The sequence below is a fragment of the Chenopodium quinoa genome, unplaced genomic scaffold, assembly GCF_001683475.1.
Source record: "Chenopodium quinoa cultivar QQ74 unplaced genomic scaffold, ASM168347v1, whole genome shotgun sequence".
Classification (NCBI taxonomy): Eukaryota; Viridiplantae; Streptophyta; class Magnoliopsida; order Caryophyllales; family Amaranthaceae; genus Chenopodium; species Chenopodium quinoa.
In genome coordinates this window covers 5,889,172-5,914,165 of record NW_018745024.1, presented here as the reverse complement: position 1 = coordinate 5,914,165, position 24,994 = coordinate 5,889,172, and the positions used below count along the sequence as shown (strand labels likewise).

The 24,994-nt window shown below is 35.3% G+C and overlaps 2 protein-coding genes across 4 annotated transcripts; both read right to left on the bottom strand.

The window, feature by feature from the left end:
* Positions 1-541: 541 nt before the first annotated feature.
* Positions 542-1,444, bottom strand: LOC110708857 (putative F-box protein At3g16210). The gene has a single exon (XM_021887081.1). It carries the CDS (start codon positions 1,442-1,444, stop codon positions 542-544), a length of 903 nt encoding a protein of 300 aa, XP_021742773.1.
* Positions 1,445-14,277: 12,833 nt separating this feature from the next.
* On the bottom strand, positions 14,278-24,171 carry LOC110708380 (renalase-like). Of its 3 annotated transcripts, none has more exons than XM_021886506.1 (10): positions 23,776-24,170; positions 23,013-23,282; positions 20,850-20,976; positions 20,117-20,178; positions 19,717-19,929; positions 17,983-18,104; positions 16,540-16,678; positions 15,402-15,527; positions 15,136-15,236; positions 14,278-14,677 (listed from the first exon to the last, which is right to left on the bottom strand). In XM_021886506.1, the coding sequence occupies exons 1-9, from the start codon at positions 24,121-24,123 to the stop codon at positions 15,210-15,212; spliced, it is 1,434 nt and encodes a 477-aa protein (XP_021742198.1). In that variant the 5' UTR covers positions 24,124-24,170; the 3' UTR covers positions 14,278-14,677; positions 15,136-15,209. The 3 variants fall into 3 exon arrangements, with proteins under 3 accessions (XP_021742198.1, XP_021742199.1, XP_021742200.1); XM_021886507.1 differs by having other exon boundaries at positions 14,278-14,499; XM_021886508.1 differs by lacking the exon at positions 14,278-14,677 and having other exon boundaries at positions 15,402-15,540; positions 23,776-24,171.
* Between the last annotated feature and the right edge of the window lie 823 nt (positions 24,172-24,994).

The window sequence follows — 24,994 nt, the reverse complement described above, 5'->3', positions numbered from 1 at the left end:
TCGTAGCTTTGTCCGCCCGATCGGGCGGACATTGCCCGGTCTGACCGGGCGGTGGGGGTTGGATACGTTGAAGCATTCGTATGGAGTTTTCTTCTCGCGCCCGATCGGGCAGACCTTGCCCGGTCTGACCGGGCGGAGAAGGAAAAATGCGGAGACGCGGATTTTACGATTTAAAGTTATCTTTTATGTTATTTTTTTGCCCAAGTATCTTTTATTTTAGGGATTAATATAAAACCTCCCTAATATTAGTATAAGGGTTAAGAGAGAGAGAGTGAGAGCCGTTCTTGAGAAATACAAGAATCATCTTTGTAATCTTTGCAGTTTATAGTGAAATCATTCGATCTCGGTGCCCGTGGACGTAGCTATCACATCGATAGTGAACCACGTAAATTCTTGGTGTTGTTCTTATTGTTTGCATTGAATTTCTTTATTGTTTTCTTGTTTGTTTTCGACCTTTGCTTCCGCTGTCGCACAACAGGATCTTCATCATTGATATACAAAATTCCCTCCTTCTTCCACAACACTACACCATGGCCTAAACTTACTCCGTCGGGAAGGCTGATATAATGTTGTTTGGTCCAATATCCTGTCGGACCATACCTCCAATACGACTTTCATCAAAATTATACAAGGTAGGGTACTTATCGTTGGAGCTCAGTTGCAAGAAGCCACGGCAAAATTTACTTGTTTCACCAGGCAAAGGAGTCTTCACGAAGACCTCATCCGCCATGTCGAAAGAGAGAAGGGAACGACTACGAAATATCCAACTGTGCATACGACCGTTGGAAATAGGTTTAGACACAGATATTTCCCGCGGGTTACCACCAAAATTAAAACCCGCATCAACCTCCTTCCAAGAATTCGCAGCAAGGGAGTACAATTGTACGATGCTGGAATTCGTCGTGTCATCAAAATTAACAACCTTGTAATCGTTAGTTATATCATCAAACCCAACCCCGGCACACGAGCTCTTGATACCCTCTGTATCAGGGAGTTTAAAGACTTCTCTAGTAGCCGGGTTCCACAGCAAAAACACAAACACGGTTTCACATACTGGATCATCATAATAAACTCTCCTCAATGTTACAAGGAAGAGTCCATTACAAGGGCCGTAAACGCAGCAATTGGATAAAACATCATAATGACAGATACGAATATCTGATACAGGTTCAAGAACAGCAGGTCTAATCTTGAACACAGTTTTAACACTAAGGTTTTCATAAGAAAATATGGTAAAAGAAAGGCCAGGATAAAAAATAGTCAAAAGAGAATCATGATCATATTCATCTTTTCGACTATTTATACGAGTCGTATAATGTTTGGTTGCAAATTCAGGGGATCTAATGAGAGAAAGCCAATACTTACAAACACAAGTAAATCGAATCAACGACGTTACTGGCAACCGCGCCAGGATCTCTATCAACACATTTTCTTGCAATTCCATGTAGTCTGCTGTAACCAAACACAGTTATGGATCTGATCGAAGTTTATGTTGAAAGAGCACACAATAGAAATAGCAAAGGTTAGTTATTTTTGGCAGGAAACTGTTTGTTTCTCTTTGTTTCATAATTTTATTTTAATGGCTGGTTTATTTATTTAAAACGGAGCCAATCAGATCGTACCACATGGCCTTGGTGATTAGAATCAATTTTTTCTTGAGAGATTTGTGTTATCTCAGTAAATCAAGGTCATTCATTTATTTTGAGACTGGTTGAGGTTATCTTAAATTAACCTTATTGTTATAATCAAGACTAATTATGTGAATTTTTCTTTATTTTGAGATTCTTGATTTACTTTTATATGTAATAATTGTTTAGTGGAATAGAATTTTATGATTTGTACAATGTAGTTTGAAATGATCTATTCTTATACTATCTCCAGGTTGTAATATATGCAACTTTGGTGTAAAATCTGTATGATATAAAAAATTCCGCATATAATATGAACCGGGTGTAGTATTACCAATAACCATAACAATGCCACTCTTCTCCGCAAATCTTGGATCAAACATTGGCCAAGGACAAGAAATAAGACTTAAAATATGCATAAGAGCTCAAAGAAGCTTAATATTGCATGAATTATTAAAATGAGCAGAGTAGAAGAAAATGAAAGTATTAATATGCTTGCAAAGTTATTATATAGTACCCATCAAATATCTGCCATTCAATCATTCATACTATTTGAGTTTGCTTCCATATTATCGATGAGGCGGATTGGGGTGGTGCTAGAATTCAATATTGGTTGCTCTAAAATAGTGCTTCTAGCCTTCTACCAGCGTGCAGCACACATGTGTTCGGTTTAAGGGGGGTATAAACTACAAAAATTGACCTGAATTGTTGCACATTTCCAGCAAACCCAAAATTCGAGTACAAATTCATTTACAAAATACATGATCAAACATTAGATCATTTCTACAAATCAAAACAACTTTCTGTTTAACTTCAGAAAGCTACAAAATGAAAATATGGAACTCACAAACTCAATTTCTCAAGTACTGCTTAACTTACAAATCAAAACAACTTACTGATTAACCTCAAGCATCAGAACAAATTAAAAGGTTGTTGGTTATGAAATCACACCAAAAGTTCTCAAACATCAAAAGGTATGAAATGAACATGAAAATCTGTACAATATAAAGATCCTGAAACTTTCAAAAGACAATGCCCTTTAACAACAGATATCTCTACTAATGCTTGGGAGTGGAGATTCCCTTAACTTCCCCCTACTCTTAAGCGTCAACCTGTGTAGCCGGACTGGCGGCGCCGATTCTATAGAGAGATTTTCTCTATAACAGAATAGCTACATATAACAAGTGTATCATTTTTTCCACAAGGAGTAAAAATGCAAGATTAAGATCAAAATTTTGAGATAACAACAAGGCCTTAGTCTCAAAATGATTTGGGCTCGGCTAACATGAATCGTCATAAGGAACAATACAATAAAATAAAGGGACCAAAAACAAAACTTTTGAGAGAATTTGGACAATTAAATTCACCAACAATCCATAAAATTTGCACTTTCATAGCAACACAAATTACTGCTCTAAAAATAGTACTGCCAATTCAGACAAATAATACAAGTCACCGACAGCATAAATCTGTCAAATTAAATCCATAAATCTAGCAATTCAATCATCAAGAGATAAAAAACAAGTGTAAGACCTCCAAAATCATGGATTTTTCATAACAATTGAGAAATCCCATAAAAATTCTACCAATTAAACATCAATTACTATAAAATTCTAAATCAAAATTGCATCTTTTACTTCTACCTCCATCTATACTACAGTAGAAACCTGTTTTCTTCATGAATTTTCAACAAAGAACAGTAAAATTCCAACACCCATCAAACTAAATCAAAGCTAAATTTTGATTGATTAATACAATATATAATTGATATATTATATAAACTAATAATACAACAAAAATACCCAATTATCACCAATGCATTATGATCTAATCAAAGATCAATATTTTTTAAAAATAAAAAAACCCAGATCACTAACCAGATCTTAACCCACAAAGATTCAATCATTTACTCGATCTTCTTCTTCGCCGATCCCTCGGTTTCAAAGCTTGTATAACAGAGTCATTGTATTTCAAGGGTACAGCCTTTGATCTTCGTTGTTGGGGCTTCTTCTTGGTTACATTACCACCCTTATTAATCTTCTTCGGAATTTCGATCAAATCAGTAGTTTTAAAATCAACAACATTCTCATCATCTTCAACGAAATCCCCAAGAACATTCTGATCGGAATTGATGACAAGATTAGCAAATCGAAGGGCGGGTTTTCTACGACGAATAACCCGCCTTTGAATGTAGGGAACTCCGATCACAGACCCGGCAACATAGTAGACGGCTTTGACGAGTAGATCGAGGCCGTGGCAGCGGGGATTGGCGGCGGAAGGAGAGGAAGAAGAGGAGGTGGAGTTAGAGGAGGAAGAAAGAGAGTGAGTTGAGATAGTAGAGTGAGAAGAGAAGCAAGAAGAAGAGGAAGAACAGGAAGAAGGTGAAGGGGTAAGAGCAGAAGAAGGGGAAACAGGGGAAGTTAAAGATCTTCTGATTCTCATTTTAATGGTGGAAAATTGATGGGTTTTGAGGGTATTGATCTGGAGTTTAGGTGGATTTGAGGATGAGATTGAAAATTGAGGAAGAAGAAGGAGTGAAAATGGTGGTGGCAGAGAGAGAAGAGAGAAAGAGGGGAGATGGGCTAGATTTGGGCTAACCGCGTTATGAGGAGAAAAGAGGGGAGGTGGGTGGGATTGATATTTGAGAAATGAGAGAAGTGGTAATATTGAGCTTTTTTGAGGTGAGCTGTTTGAGACTCCTGTAGCCTTGGCCACTTGGGTAGTGAGAATGTGAGATCATTCAACTCAATCTCAAAAAAAAAAAAAAAAAAGGAAAGAACTTTCCTTGGAAGAGGGATGATAATTGATTGATGAATCTATGTTTGAAATGGAATGATTTGATATTTTTTTTTGTGCTAGTGTTAAGGTGGTAAATATTACTCCCTCCGTTTCAAAATAATGTTCTTACTTTAATCAAATTTGTCTCACAAAAAACAAAAATTAATTGAAAATCATTTTGAAACGGAAGGAGTATTAAACGTTGTATATATATAAGTTGAGGATTAGTTAAATGGTGAATTGTGAGATATTTATTGAGTTTGATACAATGATGTGCTCCATTTTCTCCTCTATAGTTCATTGAAGAACTAGTTCTCCGATTAGTCTTTTTAACATCAGCATGTGTTCAATACTTAACTATTTTATATCCAAAATTAAAACTACCATTAAGGGTCTGTTCTGATTGACTGGATTGAACTGAACTGAACTTACTGGAGCTGAACTGAACTTAACTGAACTGAATATTTTATGAGGGAAGAAAGTTAAGAACTGAACTTATTAGAGCTGAACGAAACTGAACTGAAAATAATTTGAAGTGAACAGGTCTTAAATGTTAGGGGTGTTAACGAGCCAAGCCTGCTCGTGCATTGATTGAGACTCGGCTGGAATGGGCTCGCCTTGAACTCATATTCGGCTCGAAAGCTCGTGAACAAGCTCTAGTTTTTTTAAATATACATTATTAATTTTTTCGTAATAAATCAATTAGTAACATAAACTTTTGTTTCATAAGTAGGATTTAGGAACTAATAATAATTTCTAAAACTCTAGTTTGTGTCCTCTTGAGTGTTAGAGCTTTCGTTCACGTTATGTAGAAGAAGATCCAACAAAAGAAAGAGAAAAAAAATAGTCCCACATCAAAAGATAGGAGCAAGTGATAGAATGTAAGAGTTGTAAAAGAAATTTTGATTGTTGTTGAAACTATGATTATGGGCACCATTTGGGTCTTGCTGATTTTAGGCTTTTCAAGCCTTGATCGAGTCTTGACCCTTCACTTGACAAGCTTCAAGCTCAAGCCAAGCCTACCTAGGCTTGATCTCGACTCGTCTGGTTAACACTAATATGATTATGCAAGAAATTGTTTCACCTAGTAGTTCTTTTGAGATCAAATTACACTATAGAAACTTTAAGGGTGAATATTTTTTAGGAAATTTTAGATTTTAACACCAAACAAATCAATGAAAATTGATATTAACACCTCCCAAAAAAAAATTATTTTAACACCACATAATAGAATTAAAATTTGAAGTTACCACCAGATAACGGTTTCTGTGACGGAAAAGTGTCGTGGGTCCCATGTTTTAGTTTTACCTCCAATTTTCTCACACAGTAACACGATTCTTCCTCCTTCATTGATTACTTTCAACCATTTTCATTGAATTCTCTCTGAATCTTCATCTACTCAAAAAAATTTCTTCATCTAGGGCATTCAATTTAGGGAAATTGTGTGGTTGGGGATAGCAGAGTACAAGGGAGCTGTCAACATTGCAGAAGAATAGTCTTTGAGGATTTCGTCATCCATCTTCCAAAAAAGGGCGAAATTTTGCTGGTAATCTGACAATTACAGGAGAAAGATTCCAAAGAAGGTATCTTTTTTACCTTTTTACAGCAAATTCGTGTATTACTTGTGAATAATGGATGTCAATTTTGCAATTTTATGCTTAATTATGGTTAATTTTGGGAACTGAAACAGAGAACCCTAGAAAATTCGAATTTTTTGAAATTGACTTTCTGAATTAGGTAATTGGTGTTTTTGGTTGACATGTTAGAGTAATTAATGTATTTTTATGTTAATTAACTTAGAGAAGAGTGTATATGTGTGATTTGTTTATTGATGCATGTTGGAGTGGATGCTTTGTAATTAAATAATCAGGTAGTGCAGTTGCTTAACAATGTGTTAATATTATACGGCTTTTAATAATACTATTATATCTGTGTTATTGGTGGGTAGATAATGGGTGACAATGAAGATATGGTGGACATCTGTCTAAGAGTGGGGGGTACATTTGTCCCTAAAAGAGTTAGCAAAGATAGACAGCAACTTTGTTGGTGTGGGGGTGGTGTTATTGGAGAAGAAATGTCCAAGTGTCTTAGTTGGATGTACAGGAGATTAGGACAGCTGCAATTCATGGATTTGTGCAAGGTGATATGGAGGTGCCTGTGTATTTCAACTGTTGGTATAGGCAGAAGGGTAAAACCTTTAACACTGGTAGAAGAGAGCTGTTGAACAGTGATAAAGTGAGGGGCCTTTTGGAGACTATTAATGCAGAGGGGTATGTTGAAGTCTTTGTGACAGCTCAAACTAATTTAAAGCCCAAAAGTTAGGCCCAACCTAATCCCCCCCTAAAGGATAAGGTGAGTACAAAAGGCAAAAAAAGTCAAAGTATTTCTACTGTAAGGAGGAGCCCTAAGTTTAAGAAGACAGAAGCTGAAAGGAAGGAAAGTCCACCTAGGGATAATTTAGTGACAAAGAAAGGGAAGGGAAAGCTTGCAGAAACTGGAGTGTCTGGTAGTTTAAAAGAGAAGAGTAAGGGGAAAGGTAAAGCCTCAGCAAAGGCTAAAGCATTGTGTTTGATGAGGATGATGTTGGTGGCAACAATGAATCTGACTACTCTAGCTCAGATTTGAGTGATGAGGACTTAGATTGGGAACCTGGTGAAGAGGAATTTGATGAAGGGGATGAAGAATGGTTCATTGAAGGGTCTAAGGAGATCCTAGATAAGGTTAACAAGAGTTTGAGGAAATTGAATGAAAGTGGCATAGATCAGGGTGTTGTTAAAGACAAGAGGTCGAGAGATGACCTGGATATAGGAACAGTAAGGGTCAATCCAGAGGCTGATGACTGTGATTCTGAGAGTTCAAGAAGCTTGTGTGGATCTGATTCAGAGGAGGATACTGCTCCTTGGTTCAATGAAGATGTGGATTTCCAGAAGCCCATTCAACTGCAGCTAAGGCAGAAATTCAAGAATGCTGGGATCTTGAGAAGGGTACTGAGACTGCATGCCATACAAGAGAGGTATGAGTTTTATTTTTTGCATAATGACAGTAGGAGGATTACAGTACAGTGTAGGTATAGATGTGATTGTCAATTCAACACTTATACTTGTAGAATGCTTGCATGTACATGTGTGGGGGGAGTGAAGTGTCATTTCAAGGTTTATGCATCAAAACTAGTGGGTCAGGAAACTTGGCAAATTAAAAGTTGTAAATTGAAACACACTTGTCTTAGAGTGAAGAAGAACAGGATGATTACTGCTGAATACATAGCAGATAGGTACCTAGAAGAGTTTAGGTCTAATTCTGCATGGAGAATTAAGGATATTAGGGCTAGGGTTCTTAATGATTTGGGAATTGAGGTGACCTACTTTAAAGCATGGATGGCAAGGTGTAGGGCAAAACTAATCATTTTTGGTTCAGCAAGGGAACAGTATGCTAGGGTCTGGGATTATGGAAAGGCTATGATGAAGTACAATCCTGGCTCTGGGTGCAATGTGGTTGTGGAAGGTATAGAAAGCCCTGAGCCCCCTCTATTTTTGAGAATGTTCATGTGCTTAAGGCCTTTGAGAGATGGCTTTGCTAAGGGCTGTAGGCCAATGATTGGGGTGGATGGTTGTCACCTCAAGGGTGCATATCCAGGACAAATCCTGGTGGCAGTAGCTAAGGATGGGAACAACAACCTATTCCCTCTAGCTTGGGCAACTGTGGAAGCAGAAAAATAAAGACAGTTGGGGTTGGTTTTTACAGTCTTTGATGGCAATGTTCACACATGACCAAGGAGGAGGACTGACAATAATGTCAGACAGGCAAAAGGTAAACTTTCATGTTTTTGCCATTTCATTTATTTCAATCAATATCAGTTTACCTTCTGTTTATTTAATATAGTAACAACATGTTTATTGAATGAATATTGTAGGGTCTTCTGGAGGCAATGGATGATGTTGTGCCAAAAGCTGAAAAAAGGTTTTGTGTGAGGCACATTTGGACAAACTTCAAGCTCAAGTTCACTGGGTCAACATACAAGGAACTGTTTTGGGCAGAAGCTAGATCAACCACTGAGGTAAGTTATATATTGTATGCAAAGTAATTTATACTTCTATCTTGCTTTCAAACTGATTCATGTGCTGATTTTTGCTCCATTATTGCATGTTGTCAGTTTAACTTTAAATTTGCAATGGAATCTATTAAAGAGTTGTCAGAAGAGGCATATGATTATTTGGTCAAAATCCCCACCAAGTCTTGGTCAAGACATGCCTTCTCATCTAACTGCAAGTCCAACATATTGTTAAACAACATGTGTGAGACTTTCAATGCAGTGATTAGGCCTGCCAGGGATAAGCCTATCCTCACCCAAATGGAATGGATGAGGAGGTATGTGATGAATAGGAACAATGAAAAGTGGGAAGATTCTAAAACAATTACAAGCAACCTTACTCCTTATGTGAGGAAGTGTGTTGTACAACCATCAAGAGGGTCAACATTTGAGGTGTAGTTGATGGATGATCAAGAATGTGTGGATTTGGAGAAGGAAAGTTGTACATGTTATCACTGGGAACTGATTGGTATTCCATGTGTGCATGCTTATGCATGCATGATGGACATTAGGGGTGACATGGAGGCATATGTGGACCCTTGTTACACCATGGATTCATACAAGAAAACTTATGAACCCCCTATCCAACCCATGCCTGGTCCCAAACACTGGGAGAGAGTCAAGATGAGGGAGCCACAGCCACCTGCATTTAAGCTACAGCCTGGAAGACCAAAGAGCAAAAAAAGGAAACTTGAACCAGGGGAATCTTCTACTGCAAGTGGACAGCCAGTGACAGCAAAGAGGAAGAAACAGTGCAGTAAATGTGCTGGTTTTGGTCACTATGCCAAGACCTGCAAAAAGCCTGCTGCACCAGCAACAGCAGCAACAGATGTGCCAAGGCCACCAGGCAGACCATCCTCCAATACTCCTTGGGTGGTGGAGGAGAGGAAGAAGAAAGAAGCTAGAGCTACAAAAAAGGTATGAAAGTTGTAGCATGTGTTTCTTTACCTTTATTAACTATGATCTGTAAGCTAACTAAGTTGTCCAATCCTAAAACAGAGCTCAAGTCAACCAAGCACAATTCAGCCATCCTCAAGTCAGCCTAAGACAAAACAGCAGCCAAAGTCAAAGTCAAAGGCTTCCTCAAGCCAACCTGAACCAACCACTACTCAAGAACCAAATATAAATTTTCTGATTTCCTCCAGCCAGCTTGCACCAACAACAGGGCCGCAACCAACACACACAAGTGTGATAACAAGGTCCAAGCTGCAAACAATCAGGGATGTAAACCTCACTCAATGATGTAATAAGGGCTAGCTAGGAAACAATGTCTTATTTTGTTTCATTAATGTCAGTTTTTGATGGGTTGTCATTAACATTTGAACAATCACAAACTTGAAGTTACTATATTTTGTATGGCTGTAACTGCCATTAAAACAGGTTGAAGTACACACCTTTTGGCAAGTACTTTTGATTAATTATGTTAACTTCTCCATTTTGCATTTTGTATTCAAATTACAAAGTTCCCCAACCCCTTCTCTTTAATGCATGCATGCTTTCAATGTCCAAGTAAAACCATCACAAATGCACATCTAACACATAAATAGTTGGAATTCATTCACATAAGTAAATAGTTCATTACACAAAAGCTCCCAACACTTAAAGTCACAAAATACAAATTCAACAACCTAATTCTGCTAACTTAGAACTAAACACCCCTAACCATTTGGAAAACTACCCCAATTGACAAACTAATACAGATAGCCATGCCCACCCATAAACAGTTCACTGAAGACTTCTCCACTGCCTTACAATCCCTGTTCATTCTCTTTCTTTCAGCATTCAAAGTCTTGCATCTCATCTTCAAATTGCCAACTTCATTAAGGAGGCACCTCCTTTGCCCACTGATTTCATCAACTTCCCTCTTCAACTCATTCACTTCACCCTTAAGCAGCTTCTTATCCAACAACAGGTTGTTGATGACCCCTGTTTGCCAATCTGTCCCATTAGGTTAGTCAACCCATTCGAAGACCTTGCAGCCCCTTGTTTCTGTGACTGTATCAAAAAACTTGCAAGATCTGAAATTCCTCCCTGGATTCTCCCTAGTCCAGCTAGTTAGTCTGGCCATTGGCACTCCACACTGGCACTTTCTCTCCTTTGAAGGAGAATAGCTCAAAGAAGACATAATCTGCATCAATTGAGGATAATTTATACATTTACTGCTTTGTACACAAACGAATTAAAAGTCCCAACACCAACTTCCAATTAAAATTGCCTAACAAGAAAACCCCCAATTTCATATCCATATAAACCCTAATTTTTTAAAATTGGCAATTTGATGCAACAATGATAATCGAAACACCAAATCCACCATAATTCATGACCAAATCCAAACAAGCTCAATTCGCCATAAAATTACAGAGAAAGTGCGATTTTGATGTATGAACAAACATACTGTTTACCACCTGCAAATCGTTCCTCGACCCCAACAAAACCAAGAATTCTTGATATGAAATCGTATTTTTGAATGAAAAGCAACCAAAATCAACCTAATTAATCCAAAATTTGCTAACAAAAGAAGAAAATCGAAGAGAATCGTGCATTTATAAACAGATGTTCAAAAAGTATCCGTTGGAGTGGGACCCAGTAACAGTTTCGTTAACAGATTTCAGTTTCTGGTGGTAACTTCAAATTTTAATTTTTTTATGTGGTGTTAAAATAAATTTTTTTTTTTTGGGAGGTGTTAATATCAATTTTCATTGATTTGTTTGGTGTTAAAATCTAAAATTTCCTATTTTTTATGCTATTCACACTACCCTTGATAAACTAATTTGGTAATTTGGGTCTAATTAACTTGTATGAGGATTGATTATCATGACAATCGCCTTACCACAATAAAAGAACTAAAGAATCACAATATAAAAAACAATAAAGAATCACATGATGATTTAACTAGCTCGACTATTAATGAATTTGAGTCCATTTAATCAACCCAAACTAAGAAATCAGATTCACATTCAAGCATGTGAACTTTAATATCCTCACAACTAATTCTATTCAGGTTTACAATGTAGAAATTTCAACCATTGAGTAAAGTGTTCATGCTCTAAAAGTGACTACTCACCCCAAATCCCCAACAGTCATTAAGTTATTACAAAAAGAATACAAAATAAATAAATCCAACCAAAGTCATATTCTACCTCCGTTTCATTTTAGTTGCAACTTTAGGGTATTATTTGTGAGATATAAAATATTCCAAAGTTGCGATTAATACGAAATGGATGTAGTACATTAAATTTGAGTTAAATATGAAAGCATAAACAAAAGATGGTAAGACTTAACAAATTGGTTAGTTATGGTTGGTCATGAATCCAAAAACTGTGAATGATGTGGCATGTTTCTAGTGCATGAGAAAGGTTCTATATAACACATTTTTTTTCTTAAAAACTCACTTTAGTATAGATTATAAATTATAGATTGAAACATCCAATGAAAAAGTGTCTCTTTAAGGTAGTTTATACTCTCTTACACTTTAATACGTTCTTTTTTTTTTTTGGGAGGTACTCATATTAACCAATTTGTCAAGTTTGTTTAGTTAATTGTTAATTTTTCGTGAACCATTTCATAAAGATACACTTAAAATTTGGGATCGTTTTAAAGCAAACAATCTATGACTGGAGTTGCATTTTTTTCTTTTAAAAGAATAGCTAATAAATAAAGGTGGGTATTGTGTCGGATCGTGCCTGACCGTGCCTAGGTGGTGCTCGTGCCGGGCCAAATTTTGGCACATCCCAGCTCACGACACGACCCACATGCCTGGCGGGCCGTGTCATGCCGGGCTGCGGGCTAACCCGTAATTTTTTTTAATATTATATGCATATAAAAAAAAATCGATATATATATATATTTTGAACAACTTAAGTTTATATAAATAATGTTATTTTTTTATGTTTATGTTAATATATATTTTTTTTTTGAACAACTTTAATTTAATTAAGTTTATATAAATAATTTATGTTTAAGTTTATATAAACTTAAACATAATATATAAAATTAAACATAAATAATATAACTAATATATAAAGCTAAACTTTTAGCCAGGTCATGAGGCAACGACATTTGACATTTCAACTTTTCGCTAAGTGTCGCGCCACGTTGAATAGATTTAAATAGACTTCATAAGATTTAAAAAAAATAGTTTAGAATTCTATTTGGATAGAATTTTAGGATAAAATTGTTAGTTTAGAGTTTTATTTTCGATAAAATACCAGAGGTACAAATTGAATTATAATTTTATTCAAAAAAAAAATTATTAGATTATAATTCTCAAAAATTATCATATAATTTTATTTTTTATATCATTATATTTTTTTAGAGCGAAGGAAGTAGTTTAAAGTGTAAAACATCTTTATATAATATATACTAATCGGTTAAAATAATATACTTCACAATCTAATAGAATTTTATTACTATGTAGACTGTCAGTTAGTGTCGGGTCATGAGTCATCTCGGATTAGGTCAATTCAGTTTACGAGTCAAGAAATGTTCAACCTTTGCCCAGAGTTTTTGGTTCGGATCAACCCAACGGGTTGATCTTTGAAAATTTATTATTTTATTTTTTTTTTGCTAATTTTTATTTTATTTTTTAAATGTATTAAATCGAACATTTCTACCAACATTATAATTAGTCATTACATGCCTACTAGATAACAAATCGTCACAAAAGCACAACAATTCCTAATTAATTTTGTATCAATAATTTTAAAATTTGATATATAGATTAAAAATTTATCATAAAATTCAATAAACAACCCGAGCATCGCACGGGCCACAAAACTAGTTATTTATATAAACTTAATTAAATAAGTTAATATAAATAAACTTAATTAAATAAGTTTATATAAATAAACTTAAGTAAATAAGTTTAAATATAATTGGGCATGGGCCGTGTCGGCGTGCTGACGACCGTGCCGCCCATCACGCCCGTGTCGGATTTCAATTTTTTGTTCACGGCATGGTCCACAAGTGGGCCGCCGCGCCGGAGTCGTGCTGGGCCCATGCCGCCCGCGTGCCGGCACGGCCGTGCTCATCTTTACTAATAAATAAACAAACCAAACAAACAAAGACCAAATTAAAAGGACAAATACGGAAAACATCGACGACTAGCTCCACAACCAACCAATGAGCAGGAGAAACCCAAATACGCACGACTTTACAAATACAACAAGTAGCTAGGGAAAACTAATAGGGATGAAATATGAAATTATGAATCAACCAAAAACATGAGATATCATTTGAACTCCGTTGACGAATCAAAGAAATTAAAACTGCGCCGTCTTTGTAGATTGGCAAACGAGAAAGCTTTTCTGGAAAGCTTCATAGAGAGCCCAAAAGCAAGCATGTAACAAAGGGCAAAAGGAGATTGATGATCCCAAGCATGGCCACCTAGAAAGTCTATTAATGAACCTCGCAGAAGATCCGCCAACACTTGTAGTATTATCCAGAAGGAGGGGTTCAAGTAAAATCTTACCTCTGTGGAGCCATAAACTAGAGAAACTGACTCCGAAGTACTACACCTTCCTGAGGACCACAAACCAGAATACGAGTGAAAGGATAATCGCGAATTGCAAATGTCAGTTCTTCCAAAACTGTATCATGTCAATAATGTTCATATCTCAATTGTTCTTACGAAGGTATCTGCCTCTAGCTAATAGATGATTGAGGGTTAAGCACTAATGAGGATATATTTAGTACAAGCCGTTTGCATTCAGTCCAAAAATTAAGGCAAAATTTTTAATAGGTTGAACATTGAACGAAAACTCTGTAAGATCCAAGATGATTGCGATCAGTAAAACACTTTCTATTAATTGGTTACTTTCACAATTTTGTAATACATTCTCTTTCAAAGTATAACATTACTAACATACAAACATACATGAGTTACAAATAAAATTTACAAAATCTAGACTTCAAGTCTTCAACTCTTGCAAAAAGTGAGTCTGGTTGAAAATGCTTGTATACCCTGAAGTAGATCAATTTTTCATCAAAAAAAATCCTCAAGGGACCCTGCAAATAAGCATGCATGGGAAAGGCTACCATTAGTGATGTCAACATAACAATGAAGATCGATGATGGAATGTTGATATTGCCTCTCCTGGGTGAGAAAAATGGGTTTGGTGTACACCCTGATACTCGTCTGCTGTTATGTTGTAATGTTGTATCCTAGTACATACATTTTGAGAAGCTGAAACGGAAAGAATTTAACATCCTTAGTTTCTTAGATGGTGCATAAAAAGTTCTCCTATAACTTTTCCTTGACACAGTTTGATGCAATGTGTTTGAAATTCGATCATATCAGTACCATTTCTTATGTCATGCTAGATTGCTAACTGGTTTCTCACAAAACTTGTGAAAGTAACTGATTAATAAAAAAAAATCCTGAGACATCTATCTAATGCTATAAAGTCAGAAAAACAAAAGATAAAACTTTCAAGCTAGACATTGACATCTATGTGCCCAAAACAAGTTGGTTTAGCTGTTAAAAACTTCTCAAATTGTCTTTAACATCTTGGTTTGCTGAATCTACTAGAAAAATCAATATTAGTATTTCACAAGAAGCCCCTGTAACTCTGAAGTCTATATGATTTACATTCCTACTTCAGGTGAGCGAAACTTATCAAATTGCTTAGACATAGAACGTACCTCTTATGAGTCCATGCTTCAAATGGAGTTTTGTAATAAATCAGACTGATCCTTCCAGACCAAGATTGCTAACTCTATGTTTGTACAAGTTCTCCCGTCACCTACTCTCAGCAAATTAATATAAAGAATGCACAGCTATCGTTATTCATTAGTGTCAACAACAAAGACATGCAGCAGTAGCAAACACAACACTAAAAATTCAAGGAATTCTGATCCTCTACAAGAATCGCATTGATAATTTGGAACACAGTATAAGATTAATTTACCAGGTCTTTAGGTTCTAAACCAGGAAACCGCCCAGTGTCGTGTCCTTGTATCCGTTGGAATTCATTGTGCAAGCCAATTGCATAATCCTCTGCATGTGTTCCATCACTTCGAAAATAGTCTGCAATCTGTAAATTCAAACTTAAACCCAGGTGTAAGTCAAGATGGAAATAAAAAGCACCGCATGAATGCATGATTGACCCCAAGCATGCATTTAAACTTGAGCATGATTGACATATAAGTTGCACTCCCTCCATCCCAAATAAAACATCACAGGAAGGTTTGCACAAAGTTTAGGTGATAAGATGTTTGCCTATTTATTTCTCCCTCCGTTTTTTTAAGTGACCCAAGCTCATGCAGAGTTTTAAGAAAAATACATAGGGTGTATAAGTAGGGCAGCTTTTTTTAGAGATTTGAATATTAGGATGTGAGATGCGAGAACTAATTAAAAATGTAGGAGTTGAGACAATAATGAGAGAGAAATAATATAAAATATAGTAGTGTGACCGAAAGAGAGATGAATATAATTAAAAATTATAGAATAGAATATTTCCGAAAAAAAAAGTAAGTCACTTAAAAAAAAGCAAAGGAAGTACATTGTAATAGAAAAGTAGATGTGATGAAAGATAGTGGCGGAATTTTTTATTAATGAGATAGAGTGTGGGATCATAATTTTTAGTAGGGTAAGAGAGGTAAATATAATATTAGTGGGTCTATTGAAGTGTGACAATATAATTAAGGCTCTGTTATGTTCACCTTATTTCCACTTATTTCGGGGTTAATATGTTCAGATAAGGGTTAAATAGCTTTGATAAGTGCAAATCGGATAAGTTTAGGAAAAATAATTTCAGATAAGTTGTGATAAGGGTTAATCTACCAAGTTTAATTTATAACTAAAATAAGTTTTAATAAGGGCTAATAAGTTCAGAATAATTCATAAGTTTAAATAAGATCAGATAAGTAAAAATCAAGTGAATAGAACACACCATAAGATAAACGAATATGGCAAGTGTGAGAATCATATAGTGGCAGGGTGAGTAGTTGATACTCCGTAGCTTACATGCCTCCAACTTAGTACTGATGTTAGACAAAGTATCAAATGTCAATTGAGAATGATTTAAGTGATGATTTTATGCTTACATGACTAGCCATTGACATGCCACTGAGAGCAGCGTCTTCTAGACTTGAACCCAGCAGCCAATCACCACAAATACCAACTCTTCCTTGAGGATCAAAGATGCATGGAGTGCCTGGAGTATTGGTTGGAAGAGCTGCACCCCTGCAGATAACAGAAATAATTTATACTGCTTGCTCAATCAAGCTCCGAATTCCAAGTAAAGAAAGTGAAAAACTAACAGTTTGAAAATGAAGCATGACCACGAGCCATAACTTGAAACTCATTCAATAAACATTATCTTATTTTTATGATAGATAATTACATTGATCACATTAACTTCCTCACACCTCAATGACAAATCTCTTGCTAAATTAGCCATTTCTTTGCATGCTTAGCTGCTCACTTTTAGAGGATATCAGCCAACTATCCTTCATAGCAAGGCTAAATTGTGATCAATTTCAAAACACCCGCGCGCGCAGGGGGGGGGATTATAAGTAAGCAAGATGAGGGGAAAAAAAAAATTTAATGACAAATAGGCCAAAAAAATTAAGGCGTGCTACATTATCATACTCGTCAATGCTGCCAAAGAGGCTGCTGGGGTGGAGTATGATGGATGTAAGCAACCCTAATACCACAATAACAGAAAGGCCTTTTCCAATTGACTTATCATCCTAATGCACAATATAGTACGATCGTTTCCTATTTACACAGCAAAATAAAACCTCCAGCAATTGAGTCAATCACAACTAATTCGTAATAATTCAAATCTCAGAATATCCATGAGTTCGTTGAAATTAGACCATGTCATACCATTTTATAGAAGCAAGGTTTATGATTATATTTTTTGTGGGATGGCACTTCATTGACTGGGCTTGGAAAATGGAGAATAATGATTATTTGCAGTAAGAACAACAATCTCTTTGCAGTAATCTGTCGATATAATAAGAAACATTGAAAACAAGTAATTCATATACTCTTTTCATCTGACGCTAAGAAAACAAGGTTTTAGTATCAACTTTGATATTTTTCCCCCCTTTCCATTTTATGCTCCTGTCATCTACCCCTCAGGCCCTCACCGCCCTCAAAATACAAATGATTTGTGTCATTTATATCAGGTAATTCAGTTCATTCAAATGGATAAGATCATAAGAAAACAACATAAATTCAGACAGTAAAAATGCAACATTTCATGTTGATTTATAAGTTAGGCAAAATATAATCATGTGGATCTTGTTAAATTCAACCTGATTTATATTTTCACATAACAAGTTTTTATACAACTTGTCTATAATTAGAGATGTAAAGGGTTGAAATTATGCACGGGCACGTGTGAAACTTAAAAAGTTGCAACTAAAAGAGAACGAAGGAAGTATGCTAGTTTCAAATATATTAAGGCTCTCACACAGCATTAGCAGCTGTGCCATGCATGAACAAGGAATTTTTAATATTCTCTATCAGTTCCTTACCATAGTTGCACCTTGGTATAACTAGGTTTCTTCAGTGATCCTTTTGGGAGCCCTAATGCAATCTCAACACCCTCCAGCATCTGTGTTGTTACCTTCTCTGCGGTGACACTTGGAATGTTTTCCTAGTAGTAGACGAATTATTATTCAGCAACATAGACACAAAATGTGTGAAAAAGGTGAGATGCAACATGCATGAGGAGCTAAGACACAAGGTGCAGTGAGTGATCATCTTTATAGCTCTATGCAAGGCCATATAGTGAAATGCAATTGAGGCATCAAAGAGCGCTTGGTCAAACTAAAGTCCATTTCAGATATTTGCATAACAATGTCACAAATCCTATTTTTTTTATTGTATTTAAGGGTTGATGGTGCTCTGAAGCATTATTATAAAAACTTCAGCAATTTAATAGCATACATTTGTAATTCGTTGATTTGGGTAAGATATACTTCATATGAGTGACCATAATATAACTAGGAGCTTAGTACACTAATAACAATATTGGCAATCATTTTTTATGTTGTATCCTGAAAAAGTATATTGATATCGTATATAAGACCCATCACAAAATATTACTACTCTTAGCATGATGACATTATACTATCTGACTTCCCAACACTGTTATTAATAAAAGTAACGACTAATAAAGTAAAGGATAATTTAATATGCTAGAAACCTTACACCTGCAATGGACATACCTATGACTTGATAACACATGAAAAGTAGGGGACATCTAGGGAGGTATTAAACTAAGCCTTTTCAACCACAGCTGAAAATATCTCAGTAGGAACTTTCCCAACTATACCAGTTCGTTCAACTGGGCCAGAGAAATACTTTGTGAAGTTAGATTAACTGAACAATTCATACACTCTAGCATTATTCCCATGGCTTGGTACCTTATCTACAAACCAAGAAGTCAGAGGACCATACAAAATAATGTAACTAAAAATTGACAATGATTGAAGTTGATGTAGAGTTTCTCACCCCTAGGCTTAGGATCAGTTTTCTAGATCTTAAAGGGCAAGGGATATAACTCAGAGAGTCAGTGATAGAGCATTCCCATGACAGCTTAAGGTTATTAACAATCAAATATAAATTAGATTGGACAGATTAGAATATTAGACATGTATACGGCAAGATAACTGATCAGGCTACAGTAAAAGATAACAGATATTGGAATAATAGAAATATAGTTGTTCTAATATTAACCATCAAAGTTTTGTTTAGCAACTGATTGTTCAAAACACTAACTTCACTTAATACAAGTATTAAAAAAAGTTGCAGAAACATAACATATTTTCTGGAGGAGAGGGGTGTTTTAGGCTCTGTTTGATAAATTTATTTTGTCTGAACTTATCTGATATAGTGACATTATATGGACTTATTTCTGTCAGAAATTATCTTATTTGTGTGCAAATTGTCAACAATTATTATGTCTTAAAAAAAATAATTGTCTGAACTTAACAAAACTTACTAAACTTATTTGAACTTTATTTGTCTGAAGTAAGACACCAAAAAAACAAAAACTAAAAAAAAAAAAAAAAAGAGGTTGAACCAAACAAATCCTTAGTAACAAGTTGTCACATAAACTCATGTGTGTCTTTAGTTTGCTAATTTTTCAGAGCCTAAAAGAGAAGCGAATTCAAAGCTCTTAATAAAAACTTTGAGCAGAGTCATAGATTTCCCAGAAAGTCAAATTTGTACTAATATGTTCCACAATTAAATGCATAACAAACCTGTGGAACCTTGTTCTGTTTTCCAAAAGCTGCTGTACTGAAGAAAGTCCAGCAATGAGGACCAATTTGGGTAGACGACAACTTTGCAGAGTTGTTGGCCATCCATGATAAAGCATCTATTCCATTTACAAATGCTCCTTCAAAGGTAGAACTCAAAGGAAGAGGGTCATCAAATGCTGCAAGCAGGGCCCAAATAGAGCTCAAATCTAACCTCTGCAAAAATATGTACTGCGTTATCAAATACAGGAAGTTGCTAATCTACAGTACAAGCTTGATCTCATAATGTAGGTTCCAGAATAATGCAACATTTATCGGGCAAACAATAAAAAATGAGCACCAACTGAAAAAAGTAAGCCTACCATTAAAAAGAAAAGAAAAAAAAAAAGGAAATTCAGCACACCTTCATTTGTTTAGCAATAAGTGGCAAGCCTGAATGGGCGAGTAAGCGATTTGCACATTTTCCTGATGACAAAGTAGAATATTGAAAAGATTCATTGCCAGCATATACCAAGAGCTAGTGAAGCCTAAAAAGAGCCATAAGAAAAATATCTCAAAGTTGTAATTTCAACCATTCCATCTACTAAACAATCTAAAGCAAAAGATAAAATAATACGTAGTAAATTGTTATTAATAGAAAATGTCCAATAATAGAAGGAAAAACAACAATCATCTATTAATAGAAATCTGGAAAAGATCTCCTTCAAAATAAGAATTCTGGAAACAGCCATAGCTGAAATTATTCGATATTGATCACCACAGGTCACAGGTTCGCAGTACAAAAATCAATATGACGTCAACAAACTACAAGCATATGAAGCAAAATGAACATAGACTTAACACGCCAATTCAGAATTAACTGAACATTTTTTTCTACAGTTTATGGGTAAGCAATTAACAACAAGAATTAAAATAATTCAAGAAATGGCTGCTTCTTTCATATTAACACCTCTTCTGCCTAAATCATAAGTCAAGATTGCCATTTATCTCTTCATGGACTTTTTCGTTCAGAATGTCAAGTGAATCTCAGATTAATGTTTTCTTTAGAAGTTACTTGGATGTGATTGTAATTCGATATAGTGCTGAAGCAAAGCAAAAAATAAATAAACAAAAGAAACAAAGGTTGCAAAAGTCACCGTTGTGTGCAATAACAATAGCATCGAATTTTCCACGTGGCTTTCCATTCTCACTCAAATGCCACATCCCATTAAATGGCTCCAGTGTACTGATCCAACATGGCCTAACAACTTCAACCATTTTTGCCTGCACAAGTTCAAGAATTAGTTGAATTAATTGAATAAGTAGAATCACTGAGTGAAGACATAAAATGAAAACAAAAGTTCGATCTGAATCTGATAACAACATATAATACAACTTCTGCAAACTATTCCATGCCAATCTAATGGAAAAGGAGAGAAGAAAGATAAGTATAAGGCCAGATGTTAACAGCTGCATAGAGCAACAGAAAAGATCATTGACAAATTTAATAGTAAACTTCATTTTATCCTTCCTGGTGCCTTACTGTATAGGGTATGATCGATTTGATGCACTAGAGATGTGCATACTATGAGATAGATTGATATGACTAAAATCATATAATTCTGTTTTTGTTGATGATGCATTAGTTTGCTGAAACAGGAAAGGATTTACTTAAGAGACTCCAATCAACATTATAATTTCCAACATGTTCTTGTCTTGCATTACACCTAAAACATTTTAACACAAGGTTAACTTATAATTTGTAAAAACATTGCATAACCACGACGGCATTGTGAAAAGGATCATTACACGTGGGAAGTGGTTCGCAATCAACATTAACACTCTTTCAAAGAATACTTTCAAATGCAGCACATAATATGTGAGCATAATGAGTGGTAACTTGAACTTGATCATCCAGCTTAAAATGATAAGAGCTAAAGATATTCTTTATAAGTACCTGAAAGTTTTACATCAATAAATAATTAAAAATATTGAAGCCCTTCCAAAGATAAATCCAAGTATTATTTTCTCTTTCAAAATGAAGGGCTGTCATCTAATCCATTTCCATCTCTACAGTTGCAAAATGAATGATGAATCAATTATAGCCTTTACAGAGAAAAGTAAAAGAGCAGTATAGAATTGCTTATACCAATAAGAAATTGGGGGTCAACTTTTTGTAGTGTCACAGCAAAGAAGGTAGATATTTTTACCAAAGGAAGTAGCAGGGACAAGAATTGAATGAAGGTACTAAGAAAGAAAGAAAGAAAGAAAGCAGTAAGAATGGTGGGGTGGTTAAAAATGGAAACTCAAGTTGGGTTGAATGATTGTACTCCTTCCATCCATAAACAATCTTTCTATATTCCTTTTTATGGTGTCCATAAAAATCTTCATGTTACTTAACATGAAAATTTATACACACAAACCATGTGATGTGCATCTCTCCATTTTCTTTCCATCACAATTTCACCTAAGCGTACTAAACTCCTTAATATGCAAGTCCAAAACTAACAGAAATATTATTTGTAAATGGATGGAGTAGTTTTTTCTCTTTTAATAGTATTAGGCTTTGACAGTGAAACATTTGTCTTGATACAATCTGACCCCACTTTAGATAGCATAACACTACCTATATATTAGTCAAATTACTTTTATCAAATAAAATAAAATGATAGTTATGGCCAAATGAAGTTAGACGGTCATTTCATTAATATTTAACCTACATCAATTAGTGTAAGCTATGGAAATGAAGCGTAAGACCCCAACTTTCTAAAAATGAGAAAAGATGTATTAAAATAATAGTATAACCTTTCTTTACAAGAAGTTTAAAAACTAATTTGAGAAAGATATTATAGAAAGTGTAAAAAATCTGGGGATTCACATACTCACATATACTCTGTATGTAAAAATAGATGTTACAATGTATTTGTCATTTCCTACACACACATACTCCAAGTCTTTGGTTAGTGGGTATACTAACTTCTACAAATAATTTGATATGCAAGAGTTCAATGATGACACAAATTGTCAACACTCAATCAACAGTGAATAAAATGAAAAGGTATTCAGATGTAATCTTTGATCTAAGACTTAGGTGCTAACAAGCCTACCATCACCTGATGGAATTCAATACCCTCATCACGAGACCTAATCCTTCAATTGAGAAAATGCTATGTCACACATTACAAAAATATCAACGAGAATGGAAGAGATATACATATGCTGACTATACTGACAAGTGACAACCAGCAATTAAAATGCATCTATTATAAGTAAATAGCATAGTAGGAAAAGAGCTGTAGTGAAACAGAAAACATAATCACCTCGGACAATATTGAATCAGCCAGTGTACGCATTCCATTGACACCTATATAACGTGGTGGAGAAGCAGGCAATGGAGAAAATCGACCCCCGGGTTCAATTTCTCCAACTGTACCCTGCCATTGTTGTACAAGCCCCTTCTCAATCCATCCATTGACCAACTCACCAAACCGCATATCGCTAACAGTAAAGAATTGAGCAGCATGGTCGAAAACATAGTGCTTAGGTTCAACTATTCTTGTTCCCATCCTCCCTCCCAAACCATGCATTCCCTATGACGGAAAACTATCAAGAACTCAGAACTTCAATGGGCAATCATCAGTAAGAAATATATCAAATCTTTGAACAAGATATCATTAATAATGCATCAATTCGTGTTCATTTTCATTTTAATTTTCCTAATAAGCCCAAAATGAAATATAACCTATAGGTATGAATTAAAGTACTACCTCCATTTCAAATTATTTGCAACAATTAGACATTTTCTACTCACACTTTATGTAAAATCGTTGCAAATAATTAAATTTCTAATTGTTGCAAATAATTTAAAACGGAGGTAGTATTAATATCTTTTCTTAAATTATCAAAACAATGATACAATCAATCGTATTTTAGACCAAAATTAATTCAATTTAAACCATAATTAATTATTATCAATACCCAGAACCATTAATTATCAAAAGAAAAAATACAATCAATTTTATATCAGACCAAAATTAATTCAAATTAAAACAATTATAAGATAGAAAACAGAGATTAATCAACCGTGTCGAAAACAGTAGAACGAATCCCTCTCTTCTCCAAATTCAGAGCGCACATAAGACCCGCCATTCCGCCACCAATTATCCCAACTTCCGGGTCATCAGAAATCGGAGCAGTAAAAACCACTTGTTCCTGAATGAATGTTTTCTTAATAACTGACCTTCTTGAGCTTCCATAAGACCTTTTTCTAGGGTTTTTGCGAATGGGTTTGTTCTGGGATTGAACAATTTTGGGGTTGATTTGAGAATTATGAGATTGGGGAAATTTGGGATTGAAAATTAGGGTTAGGGTTTTAGGGGTTTTGAGAGGTTGGTAAATGAAAGGAGAAAGAAATTGAGTGGATGTGCTCATTGTTTTTACTACTGCTACTCAGACTGATTTTCTTATCTAAATTTGTTGCTTAACTGAATTTATAGAGGCGCCAAATTCAGTTTTGACCGTTACTGATTGAGATTAGTGATGATATATAGATTTATCCTCTCTTCAAGTATTATACACTACGGAGTACTATAAATTTATAAAATTTTATGAATATATGAAACACGTATTGTGTGTGGGCGTGTGGCTAGTCACACTATGTGGTTGCTTGTAATTGATAAGAGTAATTCCAATAACACTGATTTAGTAAGCCTATAACATTGACCGATCGAGTAACCCTTATAATACTAATGGGATAACCCCTATAACATTGACCGATCGAGTAACCCTTATAATACTAATGGGGTAACCCCTATAACATTGACTGAGTAATCCCTATAACATTGACCGAGTAATCCCTATAACATTAACAAAGTAACCCCCGCCCATGATGACTTACCGCAACTAAAGATGGCACTGGCCGGGCCGACATGGTACTATGCGTGTGAGCCATGGGCCGCCTTTTATTTGGGAGAAGCACGATAAGGCACGGCCTGTCGCGGCAAAGCATGCTAAAATCAATACAATTTTGCTTGCACGCCCACAAGGCACGGCTGGGCACCATAACACGTGGACCTAGGTCGTGCACAGGCCAACTTTTTAACTTCTGCCAAGCAAAAAACTCTTGGGCTAAGCCATAGCCTGACCCTAATAAACACCAAAGCACGTGAGCTTGGCACGAAACATGACTTGACAAGGCCTAGAGCCATCTTTAGCCACAACCACATATAAGAATTTGGGTTAATATTAAATTAATTCATCTGTTAATTTTTTATCATCCCATTTATGTAATTCATGTGGCTAA

Excerpts from the sequence above, each read along its gene's own strand:
- LOC110708857 (XM_021887081.1), bottom strand. The coding sequence starts at position 1,444 with ATGGAATTGCAAGAAAATGTGTTGATAGAGATCCTGGCGCGGTTGCCA.
- LOC110708380 (XM_021886506.1), bottom strand. The coding sequence starts at position 24,123 with ATGAGCACATCCACTCAATTTCTTTCTCCTTTCATTTACCAACCTCTC. Across the intron at positions 20,179-20,849 it reads TATTGTTATTGCACACAACG|GAAAATGTGCAAATCGCTTA; the intron begins GTGACTTTTGCA and ends CTTTGTCATCAG. Across the intron at positions 15,237-15,401 it reads GTTTAGAACCTAAAGACCTG|GTGACGGGAGAACTTGTACA; the intron begins GTAAATTAATCT and ends TGCTGAGAGTAG.